At 38.6% G+C, this 27,973-nt stretch overlaps 1 protein-coding gene across 1 annotated transcript in view; it reads left to right on the top strand.

Moving 5' to 3' along the window:
- Positions 1–27,040, top strand: part of LOC143019936 (cell adhesion molecule 1-like) — a 29,994-nt gene extending 2,954 nt beyond the window's left edge. Inside the window, exons 2-7 of the mRNA XM_076175925.1 lie at positions 14,724–14,883; positions 16,428–16,630; positions 17,268–17,403; positions 19,726–19,859; positions 22,622–22,871; positions 25,455–27,040. Coding sequence (XP_076032040.1) covers positions 14,811–14,883; positions 16,428–16,630; positions 17,268–17,403; positions 19,726–19,859; positions 22,622–22,871; positions 25,455–25,537 — 879 coding nt within the window. The 5' untranslated portion in view covers positions 14,724–14,810 and the 3' untranslated portion in view covers positions 25,538–27,040. The remainder of the gene's footprint in view (positions 1–14,723; positions 14,884–16,427; positions 16,631–17,267; positions 17,404–19,725; positions 19,860–22,621; positions 22,872–25,454) is intronic.
- The last annotated feature ends 933 nt before the right edge of the window (positions 27,041–27,973 follow it).

Below are 27,973 nucleotides of genomic sequence, written 5' to 3'. Positions count from 1 at the left end.
CCCCTTCCTGTAAGATACAACACAATAATTCTTGCCCATCCATAAGAAAAAAAAAAAAAAAAAAAAAAAAAAAAAAAATCTGCGGACGTCCATAATGACAACTACGTAGAAAACTGGCCCATCGCCATTCTCCAAAAATAAAAATAAAGATCTACGGCTGGTCGACGTTGTTGTTAATAAACATACGCGACTTAAAGCCTTAAAACCAAAAACATACATAGCACCTAGCATACGATTAAAACATCAATTAACTTTCTTTTCACGGTAAATGAAGACGGTAATATTGTCGTCATTTAACCGATTTTTCTGATACCTTAGGTCAAGTTAGGTTATTTTAGATTATTTAGGATTAAATAGATATAAATAAGTATTGGCTGGGATTTTCAAAACATCGCCATACCAAAGACAACCATGATCAAACATGGCAATTTTGTGTATTTCTGGCAAATATCCTGATAATATTTTCCCAACTGTACAATCTTTTAGAATACGATGGTAAGAAGAAGTACTCTGTAAACATACCTTCGTTCAGATAAACATTTAAGCAAGATACTGTAATGACTGCCATTTATTTTATATTGTTTGATTATTTGTTTGTTATTATTTGTCTGTTTATTTATTATTAGCTTGGTTTCCATTTATTATTATTTATTTGTCAGTTTATTATTATTTACTATTTACCTGTTTGTTTATCATTATTTATATTATTATAATTTTTATTCTATTTTATCTATATATATATATATTTTACATTTTATCTATTTTTATTATATATATATATATATATATATATATTATATATATATATATATATATATATATATATGTATATATATATATTCGCATCCGACCTAGTTATGGACCAAAAGGTCTCCTGTCGGCATGCTCCGCCTTTATAATCCTTTGTAAATCCAAGAAATCGATACCAACATGTCTACGCACGTCGCAGTTGTGTCATATACATAACTTCTACCTGTTTATGAAGATGGTGAGGGTGTCTACCTGGGAGCTTCGAGAAGAATGAAAACGCTTATGCTGTCACGACTTAAGGCACGTTTTGCTAGGTGGGACTGTCTATAGCATTATTTCTTTGTTTTTGAGTGATGGGGTTGTTTTGCTTCGAGCGACTGCCGCTAGAGGCGCTGAAATCAAAGAATTAATGCTTTAGATCAGGGGTTCTCATTAGGGGTGAAATTCACCCCCTGGGGGGAATTTTGGGATTTCTGGGGGTGATTTGTGACCGCAGTCAGCTTACGGGGTGAGGAAAGCAATTATAGGTTTTGGCCTATCTGGCCTGTCACCTGGGCTGGATTTATACTAATTTGGGAAAAATATATACTAATTTGGAAAAAATAAAAGGGTTTTTAGTAATATCTGCATATTATTTAGAATGCACCTTTTGAAACAGACAATCTTGGAAAGGAGGGGGGAATGACATTCTGACAAATGGTGAAAGAGGTGAATGGGCCAAGTAAGGCTGAGAACCCCTGCTCTAGATAATCGTTGTACGATTATCGTTGAGTCATGAACGATCATCGTTGAGCGATAATCGCACCGAGAAAAACGCGCCTTTATCACGGACCACGGTGTCTTGAACTTGTATGCTAGTTCTAGCTGTCGCCAGGCGATTTCATTCAGACGAGAGGAGAACCATGCACAAGTAGCTTAAGTGATTTGATTTGTTTTTTTTTTTTTTTTTTTTTTTTTTTTTTTTTTTTTTTTTTTTTTTTTTTTTTTGAGTCAAGAAAAAAGGAGGGTGGGGGTGGTGATTGGGAGTGGAGTATGTGGGGATGAAATGGGTGGGAGTGGATTTATGTCTTTGACTTTGGCTACCTCCATTGTAAGGGGGGAAAAGTCCTTGGTATATGTATACATGTATATATTTTTTTTTTCTGCGGGGCGGAGGAGTGTTGCTGTATTATGTATTTTATTAAACTGTAATAAGCTAAACGTCTTACTAATAAAGGCGCCGTCTTCACATGTCGTTTCGTTTTTAGATGTCAAAAAAAAAAAAAAAAAAGCGCGGTTGTATGTGAACGCCTTCATTGTCTAACACTGTAATTGAACCGTTGCTCCGGACAGTAAGGGTGTATTGTTTCCTGACCTGAATAGAATCGTCTGTCAGCAGACAGAATCGATACAAATCACGAACAGTCGTGAAAAGGTTAATTCTGTCCAGAAGCCAAAGTAAGGACAAATGGAACTAAGTTTCTACTCTCTTGGCGGCGTCAGCGCTTCCTATGCATGTAGGCCACATGCAGACTACATTTAAGTTTCTACTCTCTTGGCGGCGTCAGCGCTTCCTATGCATGTAGGCCACATGCAGACTACATTATGCCCTAGACGTGCAAATGAGAACATAAGAATGGAAGAGACTCCAAGAGACCATAAGGCCTACACTAGGCAGTACCATGTCCTTTACCACCTTTCATCCTTATCCTTATTCTCATCTTCTCTTAATAAAAAACCGATAATTTCAGTGCTCACTAACTAAATAGTTACTAAGTCTATTCCATTTGTTAACCACTTTATTGGTAAACCAGTTCTTGATTATTTCCTTCTTAAACCTAAAACGTGTACAGTTTGCCTAGTCAATATATTAAAAACAAGTGCAATTTTCTTTGAACATGGACACCATCAACAGACTCGAAACGTATTTTTTCAGATAAATTATGCCTCTCTTGTGCCTCTTTTGTATAGTAACGATCTGCTTTCTGTTGTACATCTTTCCACGTCTCTCTTTTGTTCCTTAATATCTTCCTGACACATAATTGGCGGATCACCTTGCCAGCAACACTGGCAGCACACAGACAGCCAACGCAACATAACTGGGTTGGAGGGGCTGGCTAGAGGGAGAGGGAGACGGTTCGCTTCTTTCCGGTACTCCAGATTGATAATACGGTGGGATTTTGGGCAAACGACAACCATAACCACCTCTAATACCACCACCTTTATCACCACTACCACGTCTACTGTATCACCACCACATCTATCACCACCATCAACTCTATCACACCACTTCTATCACCATTACCAACTCTATCATTATCACCACCTTTACTGTATCACCTCTATCACCACTACTACCACCTCTATCACCACCATCACTATCACCACTACCACCTCTATTGTATCACCACCACAACCAACAACGGCCTTCAGTACCTAAGTTCCATGTGGTTCCATGTATCTATTTCGTTACGTGGTGTGCCGCAATGGTTTCTGTATTATCTCCTACCTCCGGGCATTTATCGTTTGCAGACTTTCGGAATTTGCGGTCTTGTGGTATTTGTGAAATTTGCGGATCATGCGGAACCTAACCTAACCCTAATCTAGCCTAACCCAACCCAACCCTAACCTAACCTTAACCTAACATAACATCTTCGCGCATGATCTGCAAATTCCGCAAGTCCGCAAATTAGAAATACCTCCAGAAGAGGTCCGGGTTCGAATCCTTAGGGAACCGGTGAGGGCCACCTTCACCATCTAGAGGGCTAAGAGGCTTTGGTTGCAGTTCAGTGCCTCCTGGCGTAGGCTTCTCGCTTTGTATTTCATCTTTTTATTTATCTAATTATTTAATATATTTATTTATTCATTAATCTATTTGCTCATTTATTCATGTTTAGTTATGCTAAGTTATTTAATGACATATTTGTGTTCATTTATCTATTCACTTACTTGTTTATTTATTAATATATTTATATTTATTTATTTATTTACATTCATTTACGTATTCATTTATTCTTTCTAGATCGTTTTCTACCTAACCATAACACAAAGGACAAACATCTACGCTCGCGGAGTCCCGTCTCTGTGTCTATGTCAGTCGAACTTGACTTTAAATTTATTTACGTTACGTAACCTCGCTGTTTAATCATCCACGTTATTGAACACATCGACGCATCTGTATGAGAAATGTATTACTTGATACTTTTGAAACACCCTGTCCTTTTCAATCCCACGGTGCTATTCTTAAAAAAAAAATCTTTCCTTATATAAATCTAATATAAATCCTTGGAAGGGAAAGATTTATATAAGGAAAGATTTTATTAAGAGTGCCACCGTAAGAACCTTACGGTAGTATTCTTAAAAAAAAAAAAAAAAAAAAATCCTTATACAAATCTTTCCCTTCCAAGGATTTATATTAGATTTATGTAAGGAAAGATTTTTTTTTTTTTTTTTTTTTTTTTTAAGAATACCACCGTTAGACTGCAGGTGACTCGTAGCCAATCAATCAATCAATCAATCAAATCAGTCATCCTGAGTCCACTGCTGAACAAAAGCCTCTTTCATAGCATTCCATGATTCACACGACCGCGCCAACCTCTGCCACGTCATCCCAGGAATCGTAATAAGGGAATCAAATTGGACAAAATTTCGTTTTAAAAAAGTAAAGAGACAAGAATTGGTTTACTAACAGAGTAGTTAATGAACGGAATAAACTTAGTAACCATGTAGTGAGCGATGAAGCTATTGGTTGTTTTAAGACGAAACAACTTTATGGATGGGGATGGCAGGTGGTAAGGGACATGGAACTGCTTAGTGTAGACCTTATGGTCTCTTAAAGTCTCTTCAGTTCTTAAGTTCTTAAGCCCTCTGGTGATCGTCAGAGACCTTTGTCGATTGCCTTCCACTTCTTTCACAGCTTTGAACACGGCAATCAAGTCAAACTCTCTCTCTCTCTCTTCTCTCCTCTAATGAGGGCAAATCCGGATTAGAGAGAGAGAGAGTGTATGTCATCATCGTGACCTTGGATCATGTGATGGACTCGTGGTCGACAGCTGTTGCCCTCCCGGATGAGAGCTCAGAGCTCGTAAATGGCCCAATCTATGGGTAATGCTATAACTTCACACGCGCGCGCACACACACACACACACACACTCGGTTGGTAGAATCCCGGACTGTCAGTATGGCGGTACTGGCGGTACCAGGCTCGAATCCTGCCCAGGGCTGAAATTAATTCAGTATCAGTGCGCTTTGAGTCGTTACTCCAACTCTCGTGGGCGGGGAGTTGAGTGTGTGTGTGCGTGTAAGATCATCGCATTACCCATAGATCGGTCATACGAGCTCTGAGCTCTCTTCCGGGAGGGAAATAGCTGTCGATCACGGGTCCAACACGTGATCCAAAGACCAAGGTGAATCACTCACACACACACACATACACGCACACACACACACACACACACACACACACGCACACACACACACACACACACACACACACACACACACGACGGTCGAAGTGACAGCGAAGTTTGGAACTCCAGGAAAACTTCAAATTTTGTCGATCTCAACTAGGGAATACCTTTGTTGTATTATTAGGGAAGGGGAAAGCTCGCGGTGTAGTGGGAAGGTGAAGATAAAGGAGAAAGGGAGGGATTATTGAGAAAAATGGAAGGAAATGAGGAAGGAAACGAACGTGCTCCCCGGACGTCAGAAGGAATGTCAACAAAAGGGCTGCAGGCGACGCAGGTGAAGTTGAAAATATCAGTAAAGGCAATGAAATTAGAAATATAGATAAGAACAACACAATAGAAAGTGGAGATGATAATTTCCATGGATTTAATGAGGGAGGGGATGCTAAACTCCCCCGATTATCAAGTCTAGAGGAAAAACTAGAGAAAATGAACGAACAGCGGAAGGTTAGGTTCAGCCAACTTACACAGATTACACAAAGAGTTGATAGATTGGAAGAATTAAAGCAGGAGAATCAAAACCTGAATAAAGAAATAGAAGAATTAGAAATACAGTTAAAAGAAGTAAAAGATGAGAATGAGGAATTAAAGAATAATAAAGAGAATAAGGAGTCCATAGCAAAAGAGGTACAGGGTTGGAGAAAAGTCCAAGAGAACAACAAAATTTTATTTAGAGATATAATGACACAACAGATGAAAAAACAAACTAAGGACACAGTTATTAAAATGATGAGAGAGAAGGAGAATATAGTAAGAGACTTAGCGGACAAAAAGAAATGTATAATTATATTAGGAATGGAAGAGAAGCATAATCTAAATAGGAATACGAGAGTCAAAGAGGAGAAGGAAAAGGTAAACAAGATATTAGAAGTAGTCCAAGAGGATGAACAAGAAACAGGAAAAGAAATTGAAGAAATATATAGGCTAGGGAAATACAATAGAGATAAGACCTAGAGATACTGAGTGGGATGTAACAAGGAATGAAATGATGAATCACTTAAGTAATCTCGATGTCAGAAAATCGCATGGACCAGATGAAATGGATTTTGAGAGAATGCAGGAATGAACTAACAGACAAAATACATAGTCTAATAAGCAGTTCATAGAAAGGAGGAAAAGTTCCAGAAGACTGGAAAAAAGCAAATATAGTACCAATATATAAAGGGGGAAACAAGGAAGACCCTACTAACTATAGACCGGCCTTTCTTACAAGTACGATAGCTAAAATTTGTGAAGAAATGATCAAAATTAGATGAGTAAGGCATTTGGAAAAAAACAACGTACTATATCCAAGGCAATTTGGATTTAGACAAGGACGGTCATGCGTCACAAACTTAATGTGTTTCTATTCAAGGCTAATAGATGTAATACAAGAGATGGATGGACTGATTGTGCATTTCTAGACTTAAAAAAAGCTTTCGATAAGGTGCCACATAAGAAATTGCTAAAGAAATTAGAAACTGTAGGAGGAATACAGGGCAAACTTCTGAAGTGAATGGAAGACTTCTTGCATGAAAGAAAAATGAGAGTGGTGATAAGAGACACTCTAATTGGGATGAAGTGATTAGCGGAATTCCACAAGGAACAGTTCTGGTTCCAATAATGTTTGCTATATATATATTAATGATATGGATAAAGGAATTGAAAGTTATATGAGCTTCTTTGCTAACGATGCAAAATTGTTGAAAAAAGTTAATACTGTAGAAGACTGTGAGTTGCTACAGAGTGATCTCAATAAAATATGGGAATGGAGTAGGAAGTGGGAGATGGAATTATATATCAAGAAGTGTAGCATAATGGAATTTGGAAGCAAAAAAAAAAAATAGTGAAATCATATAAATTGGGAGAGGAAGAAATTAGAGAAGTAGAAAATGAGAAGGACCTGGGAGTTATTATTATGAATAATACCCCTGAGAAACATATAAAAAAAAAATTGGAGAAACTTATAATTCAATAAGAACAATCAAAGTGGCATTTACATACCTGGACGAAGAAATGGTGAAGAGAATACTGGTCACTTTGATAAGACCAAGATTGGAGTATGCAGCGACGACGTGGTCACCAAATAGAAAAAAATGTATAACAAAACTTGAAAGAATACAAAGAGCAATTACGAAATTGGCACCAACACTCTCAGAACTATCATATGAGGAGAGACTAGCAAAACTTGAGCTACAGACATTAGAACAAAGAAGAGAGAGAGGAGACTTGATAACTATTTATAGAATCATGAAAGGCATAGAAACTATTGATAGAGAGGATCTAATAAAATGGGATAGTAGAAATACAAGAGGACACGGAAAGAAAATCAAGAAAGACAGTTATAGAAGAGACCTGAAAAAGAACAGCTTTCCCCACAGGGTAATAGACGTTTGGAACAAGTTAGATGAAAATGTGGTGTGTGCAAAAACGATACACGAATTTAAAAACAGTCTAGATAAAACGAGATATGAAGGCAGGACACTACGAGCATAGCTCACCTTTCCGTAAAATACAACTAGGTAAATACACACTCACACATATATACATACATACATATATATATGTATATGCAACAGTAATCACATAATTCATTTATTCTTGTTATCAATATTTATTATTTCTATTTTTATCTATTTGTAAAACAATCCTTATGTATTTATGTTGAGTGACCTCTCCTGGTCTCTACACTATTGTATTTAAGCTGTACTTTGTTGTGATACTATGTACTTTGAAAATGTCTTAAATAGGCTAAAACGTTCAGTATTCCGATCTTTGATTTCCTTGTGGTTTCAAGCAATATATACGTGTATATATATATACATATATATACACACATGTATATACATATATATGTATATATATATATATATACATATATATAATGTATGTATACACACATATTTACATGCATAAATACATGGATGGCTGGATGTGTGACGTCATCTGAGAAGCCTTAAACTCGAAATGGTGGCAGATCCCTTCGTCCAGGGTCATCGGCTCTTCGACGGGGGACTTCAGCCAGAGGTGGACACGATTCGGAAAAAAAAAAAAAAAAAACGAAGTCCGATTAACAATTACCGAAAAAAAAAGACGACGATGACCTGGATTAATCGCAAATCGGTCTAAAAAATTCGGCAGTCCGATTGCGATTATTCGGCTCGCTTGGCGAGGTTTGGTTCGATTCCGATTGCGAATCCGATTAATCAGATGATCGGACCGTCCACCTTCAGCCTTCCATCTTCATCATCGGCGGTGGAGTTCGAAAGCGAGTAGAGTCTGTTTCTCCCCAACCTCTCCCGTCTTCTGTCGAAGTACGAGATCGAGCCAATGGAGTTCGCGTCCGTCCTGGTTGAGACTCTCCCATGGGAGTCTTCATCGCCAGCTGCTCCTCCAGGGGGAGTTCGGCGTCAGGGAAGCGTCACTTACCGAACTACTTCTTCGAACTCGAGTCGCAAGTTCGGGAGACCACAACTTCCCTGGAGCATCGAATTGCATTTTCTCATTATGCTTTGTATCGACGACAAACTTCTAATTCAAAGTTTTCAGTTTTTTTTTTTGGGGGGGAGAAAATGCGTCAGTGTATATTCATTACACCAATTCAAAGACATAATGTTATAATTCATTTTATAAAAAAAAAAGAAGAAGGAAAAAGTGAGAGAACTCAAAGGTCACACTTGGGAGTCTCCATAACCCGCTGTGGCTTTCGGAGACCAGCATCTGAAGAAAGGCTCTTGGTGACTTGGGGGTCCTCGACTTTCTAGACCTCATTCTAGTAATAAGTCTGCCCTTCCCCCTTCCCCGAGGCTTTAACCAGAATAAAATCTGCAAAGGACGTCTGTCATTTGCACCATCCTTAAGGACAAGGCTCCTGAAACCCTGAGGATTCTTGGTAAGGACTTTAAGGATCCTTGGGAGGGACCTTAGGGTTCGTTCGTAATTACCCTTGGTAAGGATCCCAAGGTCCAAAGGTAATGACCCTGAGGTCCCTTGGTAAAGACCTTTGGCAAGGACCCCAAGGACCCTTAGTAAGGACCTTAAGGACCCTAAATACTCTTGGTAAGGACTTTAAGAACTCTTAGTAAGGGCTCTAAGGACCCTTAGCAAGGACCTTAAGGACCCTTAGTAAGGACCCTAAATACTCTTGGTAAGGACTTTAAGAACTCTTAGTAAGGGCTCTAAGGACCCTTAGTAAGGACCCTAAATACCCTTGGTAAGGACTTTAAGAACTGTTAGTAAGGGTTCTAAGGATCCTTAGTAAGGACAGTAAAGTCCCATGATAAGGACCCTAAGGTCCCTTAGTAAGGACACTACGGTCCCTTGGTAAGGACCTAAAGGACTCTTGTTAAGGACTCTAAGTACCCTAAGCACGGGATCAGACATTGTGTCTGTATATCCAAATGATTCAGTTTAACGTCGCGAACACAAGGAGGCTAGGAAAGTGCCCTTTACACAGGACTTTGTAGCGTGGAATTTAGTTAACCATGCCCTTGGTAAAAAAATAAATAAATAAATAGATAAATAAATAAAATAAATAAATAAATAAAAAAAGTATAAAAAAATGTGTATAAAAATCTTTTCAAGTGCTTCAGGGAAATGGGGAGGGGGAGGGGGATTAGGGTCTGACGTCACATCGGTGGCTTCCCGACTCTTGACGGCTTCGAAGGCAACTTCTTTTCCAACAGCTTTTTTTTTTTTTATCTTCTTCTTCTCACTCTTTCTTTACCATTTCTTTTGTTTTTTGTTGTTTTAAATTTTTACTGATGCTCTGAACCTCTATTCTATTTTCCTTTTCCTTCTTCCTAGAGAAAATATATTTTACTGAATGAAATCGTCAAATATTAGTCGAAAAAAATTTATCACAGCCCAAATATTTACAACGATCATGGTTAAAGTTGATTAAAATAATTATGTTTATATCTGTTGTTCCTTTAAGGACCAAGTGCTCCTTTAAAAACAAAATAAAATTCCTCGGCATCGACAACACAATTCCATTCGACAGAGGGGAAACTAGTATAGAATTGAAGACATACACAGTCGACAATGATTCAGTTTTATGTCATGACCTCAGGGGACCGGGGACGGTGCGTTATGAAAGGATTTGTGTTTGGCAATAAGAGACCTATGCTTAGAGTAGGTGCCCTTCCTGAGCTCTGCACCATGATCAGGATTCGAATCCAATCACGCTTGGTACTCACGTTTATTCTGGTAAATGCAAAACAATTTGGACATGTATATATATATATATATATATATATATATATATATATATATATATATATATATATATATATATATATATATATATATATATATATATATGCAGAAAAGCCACAAAGGAAATAGTAAAATGATGATGTTTATACAGTATCTCGGTCATCATTTCATTATTTTCCTTTGTGTTTTTTTTTTTTTTTTTTTACATATTTAGAATCACAAGTTCAGGTGATTTCTCATGTGATATATATATATATATATATATATATGCATATATATATACACATATATATATACACATATATATATATATATACATATATATATATACATATATATATAAATATATATATATACAACATATATATATATATAGATATATGAATATATATATATACTGTATACATATAATATATATATATATATATATATATATATATATATATATATATATATATATATATATGTATATCAAAGATCAAAGGATTGGCCCCATGGTCCATGTGCTTTCAATGGACCACATTACCTACTCTCTTAATGACCCAAGTCATTTTTCTCAATTGATGGAAACTTCTCTTTGGTCTATGCGTTTAATCTATCTTGATTAACCCTTTGGCCATGATATCTACCTAAACATACATTGTATAAGAGGGAGACCAAACAGAGGTTGAAGAGATAAGAAAGAGAAGTCTGCAGGAGTAATATGGCACATGTTGGAGATGCCTCTGTTCTGCTTGAAAGCCTGAATGGATGATGAACACCATCAGTCCATCATCAGGTGATTATATCTTGTTATAGGAAGTATTCTGCAGTCAAAGTTTATTATTACAAGATTTTCTCTAACTTAGTGGATGTTTTCTTCACATAAAGTACTGAACAATTGTCTCCAATTCTCAAACTGAAAATGCAACATTTTACTTTATTCCTTTCTGTTAATGAAGTACAACTTTTCATTCTCTAGTCATTTTTGTCATATAAAAACGGAATACAGGTGGGTATTATACTTCAACCTGTGGTAATTTCAGAGAGAAAGAGAAAGAGAGAGAGAGAGAGAGAGAGATGTGCAAATCAACTTTCAAGGTGTTTTACTTTTTGTACACACAGAAAGGTCAAGGACACAGTAACAGTTATTCCATGGGAAGTTGTAGAAGTACTGGCTTAAGGCCACAAACCCAGTGTTATGAAATAGTGGAGCAGGAGGATTTATTTATCTATTTATTTATTTATTTATTGTAAGATTGTATCACAAAAACCCAGTGGTGAAAAGAGCTTTACACAATAAAAAGTAAAATATTAGAGGAAAGGCCAACCTTGTCGGATTTATATTCGAGGTCTGAAACACGAGTATCCTTTTAAGTCCTTTGGAAGTTATCAAAAAAACTTAAGGCTAGTTCACCATCTGTATCAGCAAGAAATCTGTAACCAAGAAGTTAGTGGTAAATGCTTTAGCCCGAAATTGTGACATCTTGTTAAGGAATATGGGTTAACACGCACAAAGAGGTCAAACACCCTTGGTAAGTGCACTTTGTGTGGCACTGTTGCACAATCCTTGGGTCTCTGAGAGGTGTTGTTTCTTGGATACTCTGCATTCTCTGCTGTGCATTCTCTGCTGCTGCATTCTTTGCATTCTCTGTGTGTTTCTATGATCTTACTTGATATTTGTATCTAGGGATTGTGTCAAGGGCCTTGTTTGTGCCCAAGGTCACCATAATTGTTCTGTCTAGTACCACCTTGTTCAGTCCATTCAACACATAGACTGATGGAATGACAGTTTTTGCATCTATATTTTCTGAGTGATGATAGCATATGTGGATTCAATCTTTCAAGGACATTTTTTTTTCCAATAATATAGTGAACATGAATAAGATGTCTGAGATGGATTTATAAGCTGTTGGATATTCTAGTGGTTTATTTGGCTTTATGGTGTGAATTTTGTGTGCTCTTTTTCAAATTACTAGTATCTTGATATGCATACAGTAGTTGAAGATGATTTGTGAGCATTGATATGGCCTCTGAACCTAAATATTTCAGATGGCATTTCAGTGCCTTGTCTGGAATATCTGTGCCCCTGCTGATGAAAGGGTGGCTGGCTTCTGTGTTTGACTTTATCCTGTATCTCTGTTATTACAGGAACAATTCTCTGTTCTCTGGTTATGTAGGTTTATCACTTATTTTGGAGATGTGGTTGTTTAAAATGCTGCAGTTTTGCTCCAGTAATAGTATTTTATTTTTGGGTCATTTTATAGCTTCATATGTGTGTGGTGGGTTCAGATAGAAGATTTTTTTTTCTTAACTGTTCTCTAGGGACCAGCACTGGGTATCTGCAAGTAGTGGTCCTACAAGAAGGACATCAGAAAGAATTGTTTCTTATTATTCAGTCAATGATTCTGGAATTGAGGTCAATTGAAACAATACCCACATATTCCCTGCCAATTATAAGATGAAATTTGATGGGTAGAGGATGTGAGGCCAGCAACAATACCTTCCAAAAAGGAAACTTAGCTAAACCTAAGCCATGTAATAACAGCAATTGGATCAATGGTGGCTACCTGAATGTGGTGGACCTGCATGATGAGCAGCAAAGCTGTCCATTTTCAAGACCCATCAGCCCTCTTACCTCCATCAGATGAGTCTCTGTACTGGCTCATTATCTCTCACTATCGATTTCAACTGTATTTCTTACACTTTTCACACACAAGGAGATGACGACCAGTGTTGACTCATGATTGCTCCCTTCCCCAACCACATGATACTTAATCTATGTACCATGTTCAATGATGATATTGGGGCTAACTTATAGCAAAGACCCTATCATGCATGCACACAAACACATGAATGAATATAAATATGTATATACAATTGAAGGAACACTTTCTTCAACACTGCCACATGTAGTAGCATTCAAACGGGTTGTGAGTGGCAAATTACTGCAAGAACACAAGCAAGCAACATCCCTGGTTACAATGGAAAGAAATAATTTGGTCTTTCATTCACAGTAGAAGTCTAATATTTATTATGTTACCAGGTATCATTACTGTAAAAACACAATGCTGATGAACTTGTTTCCCCAACTGTCCATATGTATATATGTATGTATACTGCTAAGTCAACTGGAAAGCAGGGAAAGGAGCTGCAGGTGATTTACATATGGCCCTGCGATGAGTACCCATACAAGTGTAGGACATTATACATCTTCTGAATATTTATGCTTGGAAGGGGCACTGTCTTATCTACACCATATATTCTTGAGTATCAGTCGACTTTACGTAAAAGTTAACCCTCTAGTTGTGGGAAAAAATCATATACCTTGTGTAAAAATTGACCCTAATTTTTCAGACTTACTGGATTGGAGGTACGAGTGTGTGAAAGTGGCAGTTGTTTTGCTTGTAACAACTTTTTCAAGTACATTGTACTAATAAAGGCTCCATCCTGACATGGTGTTTATTTCGATAGGTACCAGTGTACCATGATGTGTTGTCAACGATCATCAAATCTTTCAAGTGTCAGTTATTTATGGATAAACTACAGAAACAGACTGTATATTTGGCAAGATTGTTGATTTAAAGAAACAGGTTACTGGTATAGTAAATCTGGTCCACTAAACAAGTCTCCATAGCTCTGAGAGCAGGAAGTTTGAGCTATAGGGATCTGGGAAGAGCTCAACTCAGTCTCCTAGCCAAATAATATTTTGTTATTTTTGTTAATTTTCTAGAGCGATCTGGGTCTTAACTGTTTATCTCTTACTCATTCCAATCATGAATTTCATCCCTTTGAAAAGAATTGTTTCTTATTATTCAGTCAATGACTGTCAATGCATGTATGAGTCAACTCCCTAATTTCTGCTTACTTAGTATTTCTTACCTGTTTTTTGCCAAGCATCACATCTATCTATGGCCTAGTTACACTATAACACAAGTGTCTCAAACAACCTACCACAATTGTGTAATGGAAATATTTGAGTATTTTACTGGTGATAACTAGCATTTCTATCCTTAGGGAAAATATTGTGTTAAGGAGATGGAGTAATAAATGTAATAAAAGAGAGATTTATGGAGGATAGTAGAAAGGAAGAACAGAAGAAGTCAAAAGTCATCATATTTCTATTCTTATATCAAAATATATGAAACTAAATGATAGGAATAAAAATACATGTGCATATAAGGAGCATATAGCACTGTATACATAAAATATGTAATCATATCCATGTATATACACATATACTGTACATATGCATATGTATATGTAAACCAAGTTATATTAATAAATGGTCACATGGTAGATTCTAATGACTTTCATTGATTACATGACATTACACTTTTCCATCCTTACCAGATTCTTCTATCCCTACCACCACAAGCACCATATGCCTCATACTTGCAGCAAAAAGATTGTGTGGGCCAGCTATCCCTGTCATTGACAATGGCTGCCACGATGTCTGACCAGATGTCGTGTTACTCAGTCACACTTGGAGTATTCTTACTTCTGTTGCCAGGTGGGTCAAGTCTCTTGGAAATTGTCCTGCTTATTGGGATTAGAAACACTTTTATCAGTTCATTTGGAGTCTTGCACCTAATCTTCACCCATATCTGCTTTTCACTTAGATGTTAATTATACACTTGTAGATTTTTACTACTTCAGTAACATTCTTGAGAAATTATATGGAAGCACATACAGTAATCCCTCCCATATCTGAACAAATTGGGTCACATGATGTTCAGATTTGGAGAATATTCAGACACACAATTTAAAAAGTACCGGTAACCCCCCCCCCCCAAGTCTTCACTCAACATTACAGTGAATTTTCAGTTCTAAAAGAATAAAAGTGGTATACTATATACAACCACTCCTCGTTTAACGACGACAATTCGGACCAGCGCGCCGTCGTTAACCGAATTGGTCGTTAAGCGAAAGTGTACATGTACATGTACTGTATGTACAATGTCCAGCAATACATGGATCTTTATTTTCGTGTATTTTCCCTCTTTTATACAGTACATTTAAGCTTTATTTACTGTTTATTTACGGTGGTTAGGTTCCTGAAATTACCGTATATGACCAAATCTGCGTACGCTGACATTCCATATTGAATACCGGGGTATTTTTTTAGTTTCGACCATGGGAGCAATATAGCAATTGAAAATTAATTATTAATTTTGTAAATTAAAATGTATCAACGTAATATGCAATTTTGTGGGCAGAAATGTAAGTAAAAAATACCATGCTACAAGAAAATATGCTAATGAACGAAGTCGGTAGCATAGGATCGGGACGCCATCTTGTCGTCTGCCAACGTCTCTCACGACGATGACAACGAGGACAAGCCGGATGACATTTAATTTGCAGGTAATGATTTATCAAACACAGGTCAGGTTAGTTTAGTTTAGGTTAGACGAATTTATCATCCTTTCATTTCTTCGACATCGGCATCTATCATAACAAACATGGTGTACCATTTGTCCGACATGACTTCGTTACTTATGAAATTTGTTTTAGCACCTTTTTTTTTAATTTCCGCTCACAAAATTGCATATTACTTTGATACATTATAATTTACAAAATTAATAAGTAATTTTCTATTGCTATATTGCGCCCAATATTAGAAAATAAAAACTTACCAATACCGGTATATACTGTACCCCAGGTAGTTTTTGCAGCTTGCAGGATGGTAATGTAGACCTAAGTTTCAGAACACTTTACCTCACAGGCAATATCCACCGTACAAGTTCATTTATAACATCATACAAATTTGCCTCAGCCAACTTCATTATCGTATACGACGTCGTAACTTCGGGAGATTTACATTAAACAAATATGGGTCTGTCATAAAGCCCGTCGTTACTCCGAGTTGTCGTTAACCGGGTAGGTCGTTAAACGAGGAGTGAGTGTATATACCAAAGGCTTAAAAGCTCCCTCAATTAACTTAAATACAACTACATTTGTTTTCATATATTTTCAAATTTGTTGGATAGCTTCATTCAGCTCAAAACCCTGTTAGTTTAAAGGTTAAAGAAGTCATATTTACCTTTGATCTTGCAGCAACCCTAACCCTTCATGTTGAAGTGAGGGTTCCTATATATAAGGTGCGTGGATCATCTGCCAACTTGACTTGCAACTACAATCTTCAGGGTGCTGTGCTCTACAGTCTGAAGTGGTATAAAGGGGATGAGCAGTTCTTCCAGTATATTCCAGCCAATGAAGAGCCAATCAGTACATTTGGAGTTCATGGTATTGAAATCAATGTAGGTATTCAACTAGATGTATCTTATCTTATTGTATTTTTTGCTTGCAGAATCACTTCTGACCTATGCATTGGACAGAGGACAGGGTGCAGGGATAACTCTATCCACAAGGAGTTAAGCTATAAGTGACAATAACTGGGTATTGTCCCATTTTGATAGATGGCAAAAATTCTTATAGATAACATCACATGGCAAGAAAGGCGATGGAGTCCGTTTTTATCAACATCCATGATAACATCAATAAGAGGACTGGGGTTTTAATATGGGCTAAAGCAGCAGCACACTTTGTCATCATGAACAATATACACAGAGCCCCTGATTCAGATGGACATTTCAGCCATGTGACGACCAACAGGTGGATAATTGGTCCACCCGCTGCGATGACCCATCACACCGACAGATGACGTAGAGTGGGGGACCAACCTGACACATTACCATGTTCCTCTGTCATGGCAATTATATATTGACCAACTTGACTTCAAACTCTATTCCTCTGAAGAAGCCACTCAGGCGAAACTGGTCAGGAATAAAAGTATTTCCCTCAGCCCGTGTTCCCTTTACCTCCTATCTACATTCGTCACGATGTATACACATATATATATATTTCTTAATGCTTATCTTTCTCATCTTTTTACAGAAAAAGAATTCTGACATGAGAACAGTTCAACTTCAGAGACTTGAGGTGCCATCATCGGGTTCATACAAATGTGAGGTCATCACTGAGGGACCCATGTTCATTACAGAATTCGCCCATGGCAATATGACTGTGATTGGTATGTCCCAAACTACATGAAGCAGACTTTATCACAAGAAGAGCAGAAGCAAGTACACATTGGGAACACACACAGTGGTTGAGAGAGAAAGAAAGATGATAATCATAATACAGTATACTTTGATACATATTTTCATACTGTATTTTACATTATTGTATTTACATGAATATGAAAGTAAATGTGAGTAAAAGCAAGGTAATAAGGTATACATGAAAGAATTCAAATGTGTTTAAGATTAAGTGTTTAAGAAAGGTGATGATAAATACAAGGATGGATAGAATCAGAAATGAAGAGATGAGGAGGATAGTGGGGGCGGAAAGGGAGCTGACAGATAGGGTTGATGAATTAATACTGAGATGGTTTGGGTACAAGGAAGGAATGTGTGAAGAAAGACTAACAAAGAGAATGTGGAGGACAGAGGTGTATGGAGTGAACTTGAAGGGATGACCAAGAATGAGATGGATGGAGTGAAGGGGCTTTGTGTAAATGGGGAATGTCAAACAGGGAAGGGAGAGGGGAAAATATAGGTGTGAATGGAGAGTGGTTGTGAATGAATGATAAATTGTCACATTCAGAAGGAGTTTCTTTTAGTCTTCTCTATTTATGTGTGAAAGGAGGAGTATGGAGGATCACCATGTGAATGATATGGTGGATGTAAACCAGTTTAAGCTGTTGAGCCCTCCTGTGCCTTACTGCAGTGCTTCTGACCTAAGCGGTGGCCTGGAGTCAGGGGTGGTCCATCATTCACAAGGAGCTAAGATAAAAGGGAAACAAATGAATGTAGGAATGGTGGGGAGTGGTTCCATACCTTGACTGGCTACCTCCTTTATAAGGTGGAAGAAGCATTTTGGTATATAGATTCATATGACTTTACATGAATGATTATGAATCATATGAATTTACATAAGAGTAGCAAACCAGATCTTGGAGAAGTAGGATGCAAGTCACTCTACCAACAAATGATGCCTGGGAGAGAGAGAAAGATAGAGAGAGATAGAGATAGAGAGAAACAGAGCAAGAAAGAGATAGATAGAGAGACAGACAAACAGACTGAGAGAGAGATGGGGAGAGAGAGGACAGAGGTGAGAGTAGAGGAGAGAAGTGAGAGCAGAGGAGAGGAGAGAGGAGAAGAAAGGAGAGAGGAGAGGAGTAAGGAAAGAAAAGAGGAGAGGAAGAAATAATGATAACTGTTACCTGTGTTTTACTGACTGGAAACCCACAGAGCCACTGTTGCAAACACTGGTCTCTGGGAAGAAATGTTAGTCTGTTGTCATGCTGTAAGAGTATAGGTCAATTTCTATGTCACTAACTACGGTAGTACAATGAGGATGAGGAAGGGAACAGTAACTGATTGCCAGAGAGAAAATTAAAATAGAAGAGAGTGAGTGAAGTATGGGGCACGAAAGTAACATTTTGTCTACACACCTAGTTGCATTTACTTGAATAAATGTTACAAGTATAAGTTAAGTTCACCATATTCTTCCTTCTTCACTGACCTGTTTGAAATATCTATTTCATCTCTGCCTGCAGATCTTCTGCTTGTAGTTTATGGTATACTCATATAACATTGCTGTCAATGATGGATACCTACAAGGCAGACATCAAAGAGAATCATCTCCTTGCTGCTTTTTCTGAAATTTCAATATCCTCTTTTCCATTTGGAAATGCAGTTTTATGAAACCAGCACTCAGTCTCTGGACAAGGCACAAGATGTTTATCAATTTCTACAATTTTATTTTTATTAATATAAGAGGTGACACATTCGGCAGCTGCTCCTCTCCTCATCTTTTACCTAGCCAATGATATACAAACATATCCACATTAAAACAACAAAGATAACAGGCCAGCATTTCATCTCAGGGAGATCTGTAGGATCAATTAAACAGTTGAGGACAATTACTGACTAGTGTGGGACTACATGTTTCCAGTACAGTGTTGTATTAATGTGGAGCAGTTTCTGCATTGCTGGCTTGTAGCACTAGGAGGGAGGAGCAGCTGGTGAATATCAGTAGTCATTATGTAAATAGATGAAGCTGAAAATGGTAAAGATCTTGGTACCAATCTGAAAACCAAGTGTCACTGCATATTCACATGAAGGTAAAGGTCTGACAAGTTTTGAAAATGGAGGACAGGAAAATCATTCTCTCTGATGACCACCTTGTAGGATCACTATTTGCAAATACATGTTATTGGTCCTACAATTTGATACATACAAAATCAAAATCTATTCCTTACATAAAGATTAGAACTTAATGTGCTCACACCTTTTGTGTGTGGTAGCAAGCAATCCCTCTATTTCTAAGGTAAATAAACCACTTTCAGATTTACCTGAGAGACCACCTGTGTTGGAAGGAGCTCGACACTCATACAAACCAGGTGAAGAGGTCCTTGTCAACTGCACTTCACCTCTTTCCAAACCAGCAGCATCCCTTGACTGGTATATCAATGAAGAATTGGTGAGGATACCCTCTTTGTGCTTCATCATCTCTATATAGGGAATAATGCAACAACAACAACAACAAGAGAGATAGCCAAAGTCAAAGGCATAAAATCCACTCCCACCCATTTCATCCCCACATACTCCATGCCCATTCACCACCCCTCCCTCCCTCTTTTCTTGGCTCCTCCTTGATGAAGGGTCATCCCTGCATCTTGCCTACTGCCCTCAGTCAGAAGCAATGCAGCAAGACACAGGACAGCCACAGCAAGGCCACTTCATTTAATTGGTGACCCCCCTTCTCCATCCCCTCATGCAGAAAGAGAGAAGACAGGGAGAAATCCCTTCAGGCTGTGTCAAAATATCATTCATACATACTCCCTCACCCCCCATCCCCCTTCCACTCCTTTCCATGCATCACAGCCTCATCCATATACAACCATTCTCAACTCACCCCTACCTTCTGTCTTCTCCCTTCCTTCCTCAACAAACATTCCCCTTACACCCCATCCATCCATCTCATCCTTGGTCACCCCCACATGTTCACTCTATCCACCTCTGCCTTCCACACCTCTTTTACTAACCTTTCTTCACTCATTCTTTCCATGTGTCCAAACCATCCCAATACTCTTTCATCAACCCTATCTCTCAACTCCCTTTCCACCCCAGCTCTCTTCCTCACCTCCTCATTTCTCACTCTGTCCAGCCTAGTAACCCCTACCATAGTTCTCAGGCATTTCATCTCAAACACATTTAAACTCTTCCTCTCTTATATTCCATATTTCTGCCCCATACACTGCTGTTGGCACAATCACCCCTTCATACAATCTCCTCTTAACATCCATTCCCAAATGTCTATTTCTCATTACATTTTTTAATCCCCCAAGGAACTTACTTGCTTCATCTACATTCCACCTCCACTCCTCCCTTTCCTGCCATATTTGCACCCAAGCATCTAGAATTATCCATTTCCTCCAGTCTCTCTCCCTTTATACTTGCTTCCAAATTGCTGCCATCCTCTCCCCTTGTACATCTCATAACCTTACCCCGCATTTATCTTCAACTTCCTTCTTTTGCACACCTTCCTAAACTCCATCACTGACTTCCTTAATCCCTTCTCTGATTTTGCCACAAGTGCAGTGTCATCAGCAAACAACAACTGGCTTATCTCCCATTTTTTTCTATTTTCTTTAACCACCTCCAATGATATTAATAATAATGTCAATAATAATCATAATAACTATAGTATATTTCAAGTCTCATTGATTGGGAACTCACAACCCTAAAGTAACTGGCAACAGTCCTTAGGCCTTCCCACAGATCTCTAGAAAGGAACCTTGGTTTGTTGTCTGTGTTGTATTTAGGAATGGATGCGAAGAGGAGACTGTATGAAGGAGTGATTGTGCCAACAGCACTGTATGGGGCAGAAATGTGGAACATAAGAGAAGAAGAGAGAAGGAGTTTGAATGTGTTTGAGATGAGGTGTCTGAGAAGTATGGTGGGGGTTACTAGGCTGGATAGAGTGAGAAATGAGGAGGTGAGGAGGAGAACAGGGGTGAAAAAGGATTTGGGAGATAGGGTTGATGAAAGAATATTAGGATGGTTTGGACACATGGAAAGAATGAGTGAAGAAAGACTAGTAAAAGAGGTATGGAAGGCAGATGTGGAGGGAGTGAACATGAGGGGACGTCCTAGGATGAGGTGGATGGATGGGGTGAAGGGGGCTTTGGGGAAGAGGGGAATGTCTGTTGAGGAAGGAAGGGAGAGGACGGAAGACAGAGGTGAGTGGAGAATGGTTGTATATGGATGATGTTGTGACTGCATGAGGAGGAATGGGCGGGGGGGTGGGGGGTGGGGTAGTATGTGTGAGTAAATTTTGACGCAGCCCGAAGGGATTTCTCCCCGTCCTCTCCTTATATGCAAGGGGGGACGGAGAGGGGGGGTCGCCGATTCAATGAAGCGGCCTTGCTGTGGATGTGCTGTGTCTTGCGACACTGCTTCTGACCCAGGGCGGTGGGCAAGGTGCAGGGATGACCCGTCATCCAGGAGGTGCTCAGATGAGAGGGAGGGTGGGAGGGGTGTGGAGTGTATTTAGGGATGAAATGGGTGGGAGTGTTTTTATGCCTTTCCCTTTTTGGCTACCTCCCTTGAAAGGGGGAAAAAGCCTTGGTATATGTATGTATGTAATTGTAATATACAGGGAAGGAGCTATTTCCATGAAATTCTGTTTCTTATTTTCAACTATTACACTTAGTTTTGAATTCAGTCAGTTTTAGCCAGGATTATATTATCTAAGCTACTCTAGGAATTGGCATCTCTATGGGAAAAGGTGTTTTTTGACATCCTTTAGATACAAGGTATTTTCCCCTGTTTGTGACTCAACAACCTTAGATTATATGCTGGACTTCTGATTGGCAACTTTTACCCTCCCAGGTGAATGTTTAGAGCTCACATATTAATCTACACACACACACCCCTAACTCCTTGCCCACCAGAGTTGGAGTGCCAGCTTTCAGTGCAGCAATACTAAAATTTTCAGCCCTGGGTGGGACTCAAACTCAAATTGCTGAATTAGCAGACAAGCACAGGACCACCACACCATTCAGCTGGTGTGGAACTGTTTCTATGTCACCAGTTTATAGTACTGTATTAGGAAGAGGGGGAGTAGTTGTTGGTTATTAGCTCTCCTTACACAAAAAGATGGTCCAGAGATTGTGTGTGAACCTATGCAACACTTTTTGGTGTTCAATAAGTGACTAATACTGACATTTCCATTCACAGGCTCACCCAAAATGGCTACAGCATTATCCAATACTCTATGAACCCGATGGACTTGAGACAATTGTGCTGGGACTCAGGTTCAACACATCCCACAAACATTTCCCTGAGGATGAAATCCAGCTCAAGTGTGTGGCAAAGATAGCCACCATCTACTTCCAGTCCCAGGAGACCTCTTTTCTGGAAACCAGCTCCTTCCGAAAAACACATGCAAAAGAGAGCAAAGGACCAAACAAACGCTTTTTACATGGAGGTAAGAAATGAGGTCACGTTAAGTCAAAACCTGTGGTACAGTCAGGGCCCTCCCATGGGTGAGGGTTGCATATACCCTGGGGCAGCACATTTAGGGGGGTGGCAATTCTAGTCAGGACATGCCACCCGGAAAAAAACTGAAAAAGGATAGTCATAGAAAAAACTTGAAAAGGAACAGTTTCCCACACAGAGCGATAAATACATGGAACAAATTAGACAACAAAACAGTATATGCAAACACTATACAACATTTTAAGATAAAACTTGATGCGGAGAGATACAAAGACGGGTCACCATGAGCATAGCTCCCTTCCCATATATTACAACTAGGTAAATTCAACTAGGTAAATACAAGGCTGACAAAATAATTACAAAAAAAAATGTCAAAGGAGCCCTGAATATTTTACAGTAATATACAAATTTTGCATTAGAATCAACAGAATATGAAATATTTTTCCCTCATCCTTTCTGTAATAGGGAAATTAAATAAGATTTTTAAAATATGTTTAATTATTTTGCAAGCCAATAGCTATGATAGGCAGTAAGTATTGGTGGAGATGGGAAGTGGTGATGGGGGAGAGGGAGCATCACTAAGAACTTTGTCCTGGGGTAGCATTCAGGCATGTAAGGGTTCTGGGTAAAGTACCTAAAGGGTACCACACAGCTGAATAAAATCACCTGACATCAGTTACAATTAAACAAGTACTATTCCATATGGAAGGGATTCACTGAAATAGGTCTAACCCCTCTGGTACTTAAGAGGTATTCAGCATGAAAGAGAGGCACCTATAATTTGCAGATCATTTAGATCAAGCGCGAAGACATTAAGTTAGGTTTGGGTTAGGTTAGGTAGGTTAAGTAGTTTAGGTTAGGGTTAGGTTCCACATGATCTGCAAATTTCATAAGTCCCCAAATTATAAATGCCCATGAAAGAGGCTGTGGTATTGCAGAGCTTAACACCAGGAGCTTAGTCATGGCTGATCCTGTCAACCTCACTCTATTTGCTCAGAACCAGGATTACTCAAACAATAGTGACTTGGAAGGAAAGTACAGTGAGTAAAACAGCTTGGAAGTTGAATAACAAGATATTGTTCAAACAATTTTGTTTTACATTAGGAATGCTCTTTAAGGGCATGCGTCATCATACAATTATCCATATCCAATATCTTACATATCTATTTGCATTACAGTTAATTTCTACACCTGAATCAAATTGTAGATCCTGTCAAGATTTTCCTTCAGAAATTTGCAAATTTCATTTTCTATAATCTTCATGATCTTAACATCATTTGCAAATAATAGATTTGTGTAACTATTTGTCCCATCCATCATGTCATTTGCATATATCAGGAACATTACATGGGTGCCAGCACTCGGCCCTGCAAGACTTTAATGATAATTTGCAAAATTCTAAGCAAGAGCCCTCAAACCTACTCTTCTCATCATATCACATATCCACAAGCAACTGAACACAACTAAAAACTACAGCAGCAGAATACTACTGTACTTATAGACAACAATCTACCCCCTCATACACTCGGATCATAAAACAACCATTTCAAGATCAATCACCAAACCTAATTCATCAAACCCCTCTAGACATTTACCAAAAGAAAATTCCCTCCCAAAAGAAGCAATAACTATATTCTGGTGACCATCCAGCACTAAGACCTCAGGAATCTCTCATCTAAAAACAAGAGAACTTCCCATTCAATCTTATCCATGCCTTCCAATGGTCTAATCACCACTTTCATGTTACCTCTTCTTACTTTCAACATGGTAGAACCAATACTTCTGGTCTTTCCTTACTGCATGTGGTTTGCCTGCTTGGCTGGGAATGAATCTGGTTGCTACATAAGAACATAAGAATGAAGGAGACTGCAAGAGACCATAAGGCCTACACTAGGCAGCTCTGTATCCATCACCACCTGTCATCCCCATCCATAAAGTTTTCTAATCGTTTCTTAAAACAACTGATAGTTTCAGTGCTTACTACATGGTTACTAAGTTTATTTCATTCGTTGACCACCCTATTAGAAAGCCAATTCTTGCCTATTTCCTTTTTAAATCTAACTGTCCATATACGAGGGAGGTAGCCAAAATATAAAGGCATACAATCCATTACCATCCATTCCATCCCCAGATGCTCCACTCCCATTCAACACCCTCCTTCCTCTTATCTTGGCTCCTCCTGGATGATGTAGCACATCAACCACTCTTGATTAAAAGCTAAACTGGTTTGATACATATGCTCTTCTGTCTCTAAAACCAAAATGAATATTTCTCATAACATTCCTCTTTCCGAGACATCTGACCCACCTATCCTTCACAATCTTTTCACGTGATTTAGCTATCATGCTTTACATATCTACCTAATCCAAACATTTCTATCTCTCCTTTGCCATCAGTCATTCTCCATCTCTGCGAATTATGTTTTCCTCTTTTTACTCTTGATGTAAAGTAGTCCCCTTTCCACCCTGAAACTGACATGAATCTTTTGTCTACTACATTTCTAACAGGTACGTTCCTACATTTTAATATCTAATTATGTATTCATGGTGTAAAAATGTTTCTCTTTTCACAGGTGCCACCTCCTCGTTTGCACCAAGAGAAACTGATTACGTTGTGATGAGTTGCACTTTTCTTCTGGTGATCTTCTTTACATAGAACCTCCATAACTGCAGTCCAGATAGTTTCCCTGATCGCTATTCCTGGTTATCTACAAGTATCAATAATCTTCTATCTATTTATTAAGAAAATGAATATTTATATACACATAAGTGTAAATATGATATTTATCTGTATAAACATATGCATATCTACATGTGATTAGATTCACAGTATACACACATACAATCGGCCAGACAAGACATTTGGAGAGAGGTTACTAAACAACAAAAATTATCAACAAGGAAGACTTGTACATTAAACAGGACTGAATGCATGGATGCTCCCATAAGGGAACTCCAATAAAAACAGAGAAAGAAAAAATCCTAATCTGCTCCAAATTAGAGTATATAGTAATGTAATCCCCACACAAAAAGGATATAGAAAAGAGAAATACAAAGAACAGTAACCAAACTGGTCCCATGTCACTGACTGAAAGTTGTAGGGAGAGGAGAGGAGAGCAGTTGTTGGTTATCAGTTCTCCATGTGTGAAAAAGTATAAGAAATACAGCTCAAGTTGATAGAGCTATCTTGGGACCAGTCCCAGTGTCAGCCACTCAAGGCACCTCTTGATGAAAGTGAGGGGGTTGATGGTTTTTGAAAATGGGCAGCTTTGCTATCCACCTTGCAGGACCACCACATGCAAATACCCATCACTGATCCCTCCTATATACTATAACTAGTTAAATACACACACACATATACATCTTGGGTTCTGCCTTTATGGTCTCCTGCAGGACTGGCCTATCTCCTGTGGAGAGAGTACGGCTTTTGCAACTAACCAGAGTATCTTGATCAGGCATAGTAAAGTAAGGTATGCAATATGAGAAGTGAATCCAGCTTTAAAACAATACCAACTCAGAATAGGCCTAGCCGTAGATGTAATCACTACACAGAAGACACAGTACATGTCATATTACATTGCCCTGCTCTAACCATATCCAGACAACAACACATCTTTTCCATGAGTGACTTGGGGACCAATCCAATGGTTATTGCTGGGTACCTGAAAGTTGTGGTTCTCTTGCAAGAGAGACAGCAATGGATTGATTGACTGGTTAAAACTCAACAACATCCTAAATTATCTTTGAAGGTGTAGGCCTAATGGTCTGACACTGTCTCTGAACTGGGCCCAAGAGGTTTATCAACTTCAACCATATTTCCTCCACTTTTTCACATTAGAGATGTGACAAACAGTGGCTGCCCCCCTTCTTCTGCTACTATAAGTCAGTGACACAGAGTGTCCCACACTAATACAACTCAGACAACAGTCCAAAGTTTCTTTCCAGAGATCTATGGGTGGGCTCTGGGACAATTATCAGTTACTATGGGGCAATGGATTTCCAGTCGGCGAACCTAGAGGCAAAGATTATCATCATGTATCTATATATAAATATATAAATACATACACACATATCTTCTGATTTGTTCTCATTATAAATAGGTAATCTTTGTATACTATCAAGAACTGAATTGAAATAAAGTGAGTGAAATTAAAAATTCTGCAGAAGTTTGCTTTGCCTTCTCATCTTTTTCTCTTGCTGTAATACTTTTCCTTTCTTCTCTTAATGGCATTAGAACTAGTCCAGCCTGTAAAACAGGCAACTGGTTAAGACCCTAAATTGCTTAGAACCCCATGAGCAAAGCTTTATTTTTCTACATTATCAATGCTGGTGGGCTGGTGGGCTGTGACTGTTACAGTGGGAGATGCTGAAATAATGACTGTGATGGGTGAGGGGTGAAAAAAAAAAAAAAAAAAAGAGGAGGTACAATTAGCTATCCATATACCAAATATTCTTTTCCCTTGTAAGAGAGCTAACCAATCAAGGCATGCACTCTCCCCCATTTGTTTCCCATTTATTAGCTCCTTGAGGATGAAAGTCCATTGCTACCCCCTGGCTAGGTCAGAAGCAAGACAGGGTACATCCATAGCAAGGTCCACATCCTAAGTTGACTTATACATACATCAAGGCTTTTTCCCCCTTTCAAGGGAGGTAGCCGAAAAGAAAAAGGCATAAATTCATTCCCACCCATTCCATCCCTAGTTACACTCCACTCCCCTCCACCCTCCCTCTTATCTTAGCACCTCCTGGATGACAGGTCATCCCTGCACCTTGTCCACTGCCCTGGGTCAGAGGCAGTGTCGCAAGTCACAGCACATCCACAGCAAGGCCGCTTCATTTAATCGGCAACACCCCCTCTCTGTCCCCCCATGCATAAAAGGAGAAGACCGGGAGAAATCCCTTCAGGCTGACTCATACCCACCACTTTGTTTACATGGTGACCCTCCCCCCTTGTCCTCTCATGCAAGAACAGGAATGACAAAAAATTCCTTTAGGCCACATCAATTTACTGTCCATTCACAGCCATTTTCTACTCATCTATCTCTTGCCTTCTCCCTTCCTTGTTCAACACACATTCCCCTTTTACATACGG

Source organism: Oratosquilla oratoria, chromosome 38 (assembly GCF_046742065.1).
Source record: "Oratosquilla oratoria isolate Oo_2021 chromosome 38, ASM4674206v1, whole genome shotgun sequence".
Classification (NCBI taxonomy): Eukaryota; Metazoa; Arthropoda; class Malacostraca; order Stomatopoda; family Squillidae; genus Oratosquilla; species Oratosquilla oratoria.
The sequence above is the reverse complement of the archived record's forward strand: the minus strand, read 5'-3'. Positions and strand labels throughout refer to the sequence as shown.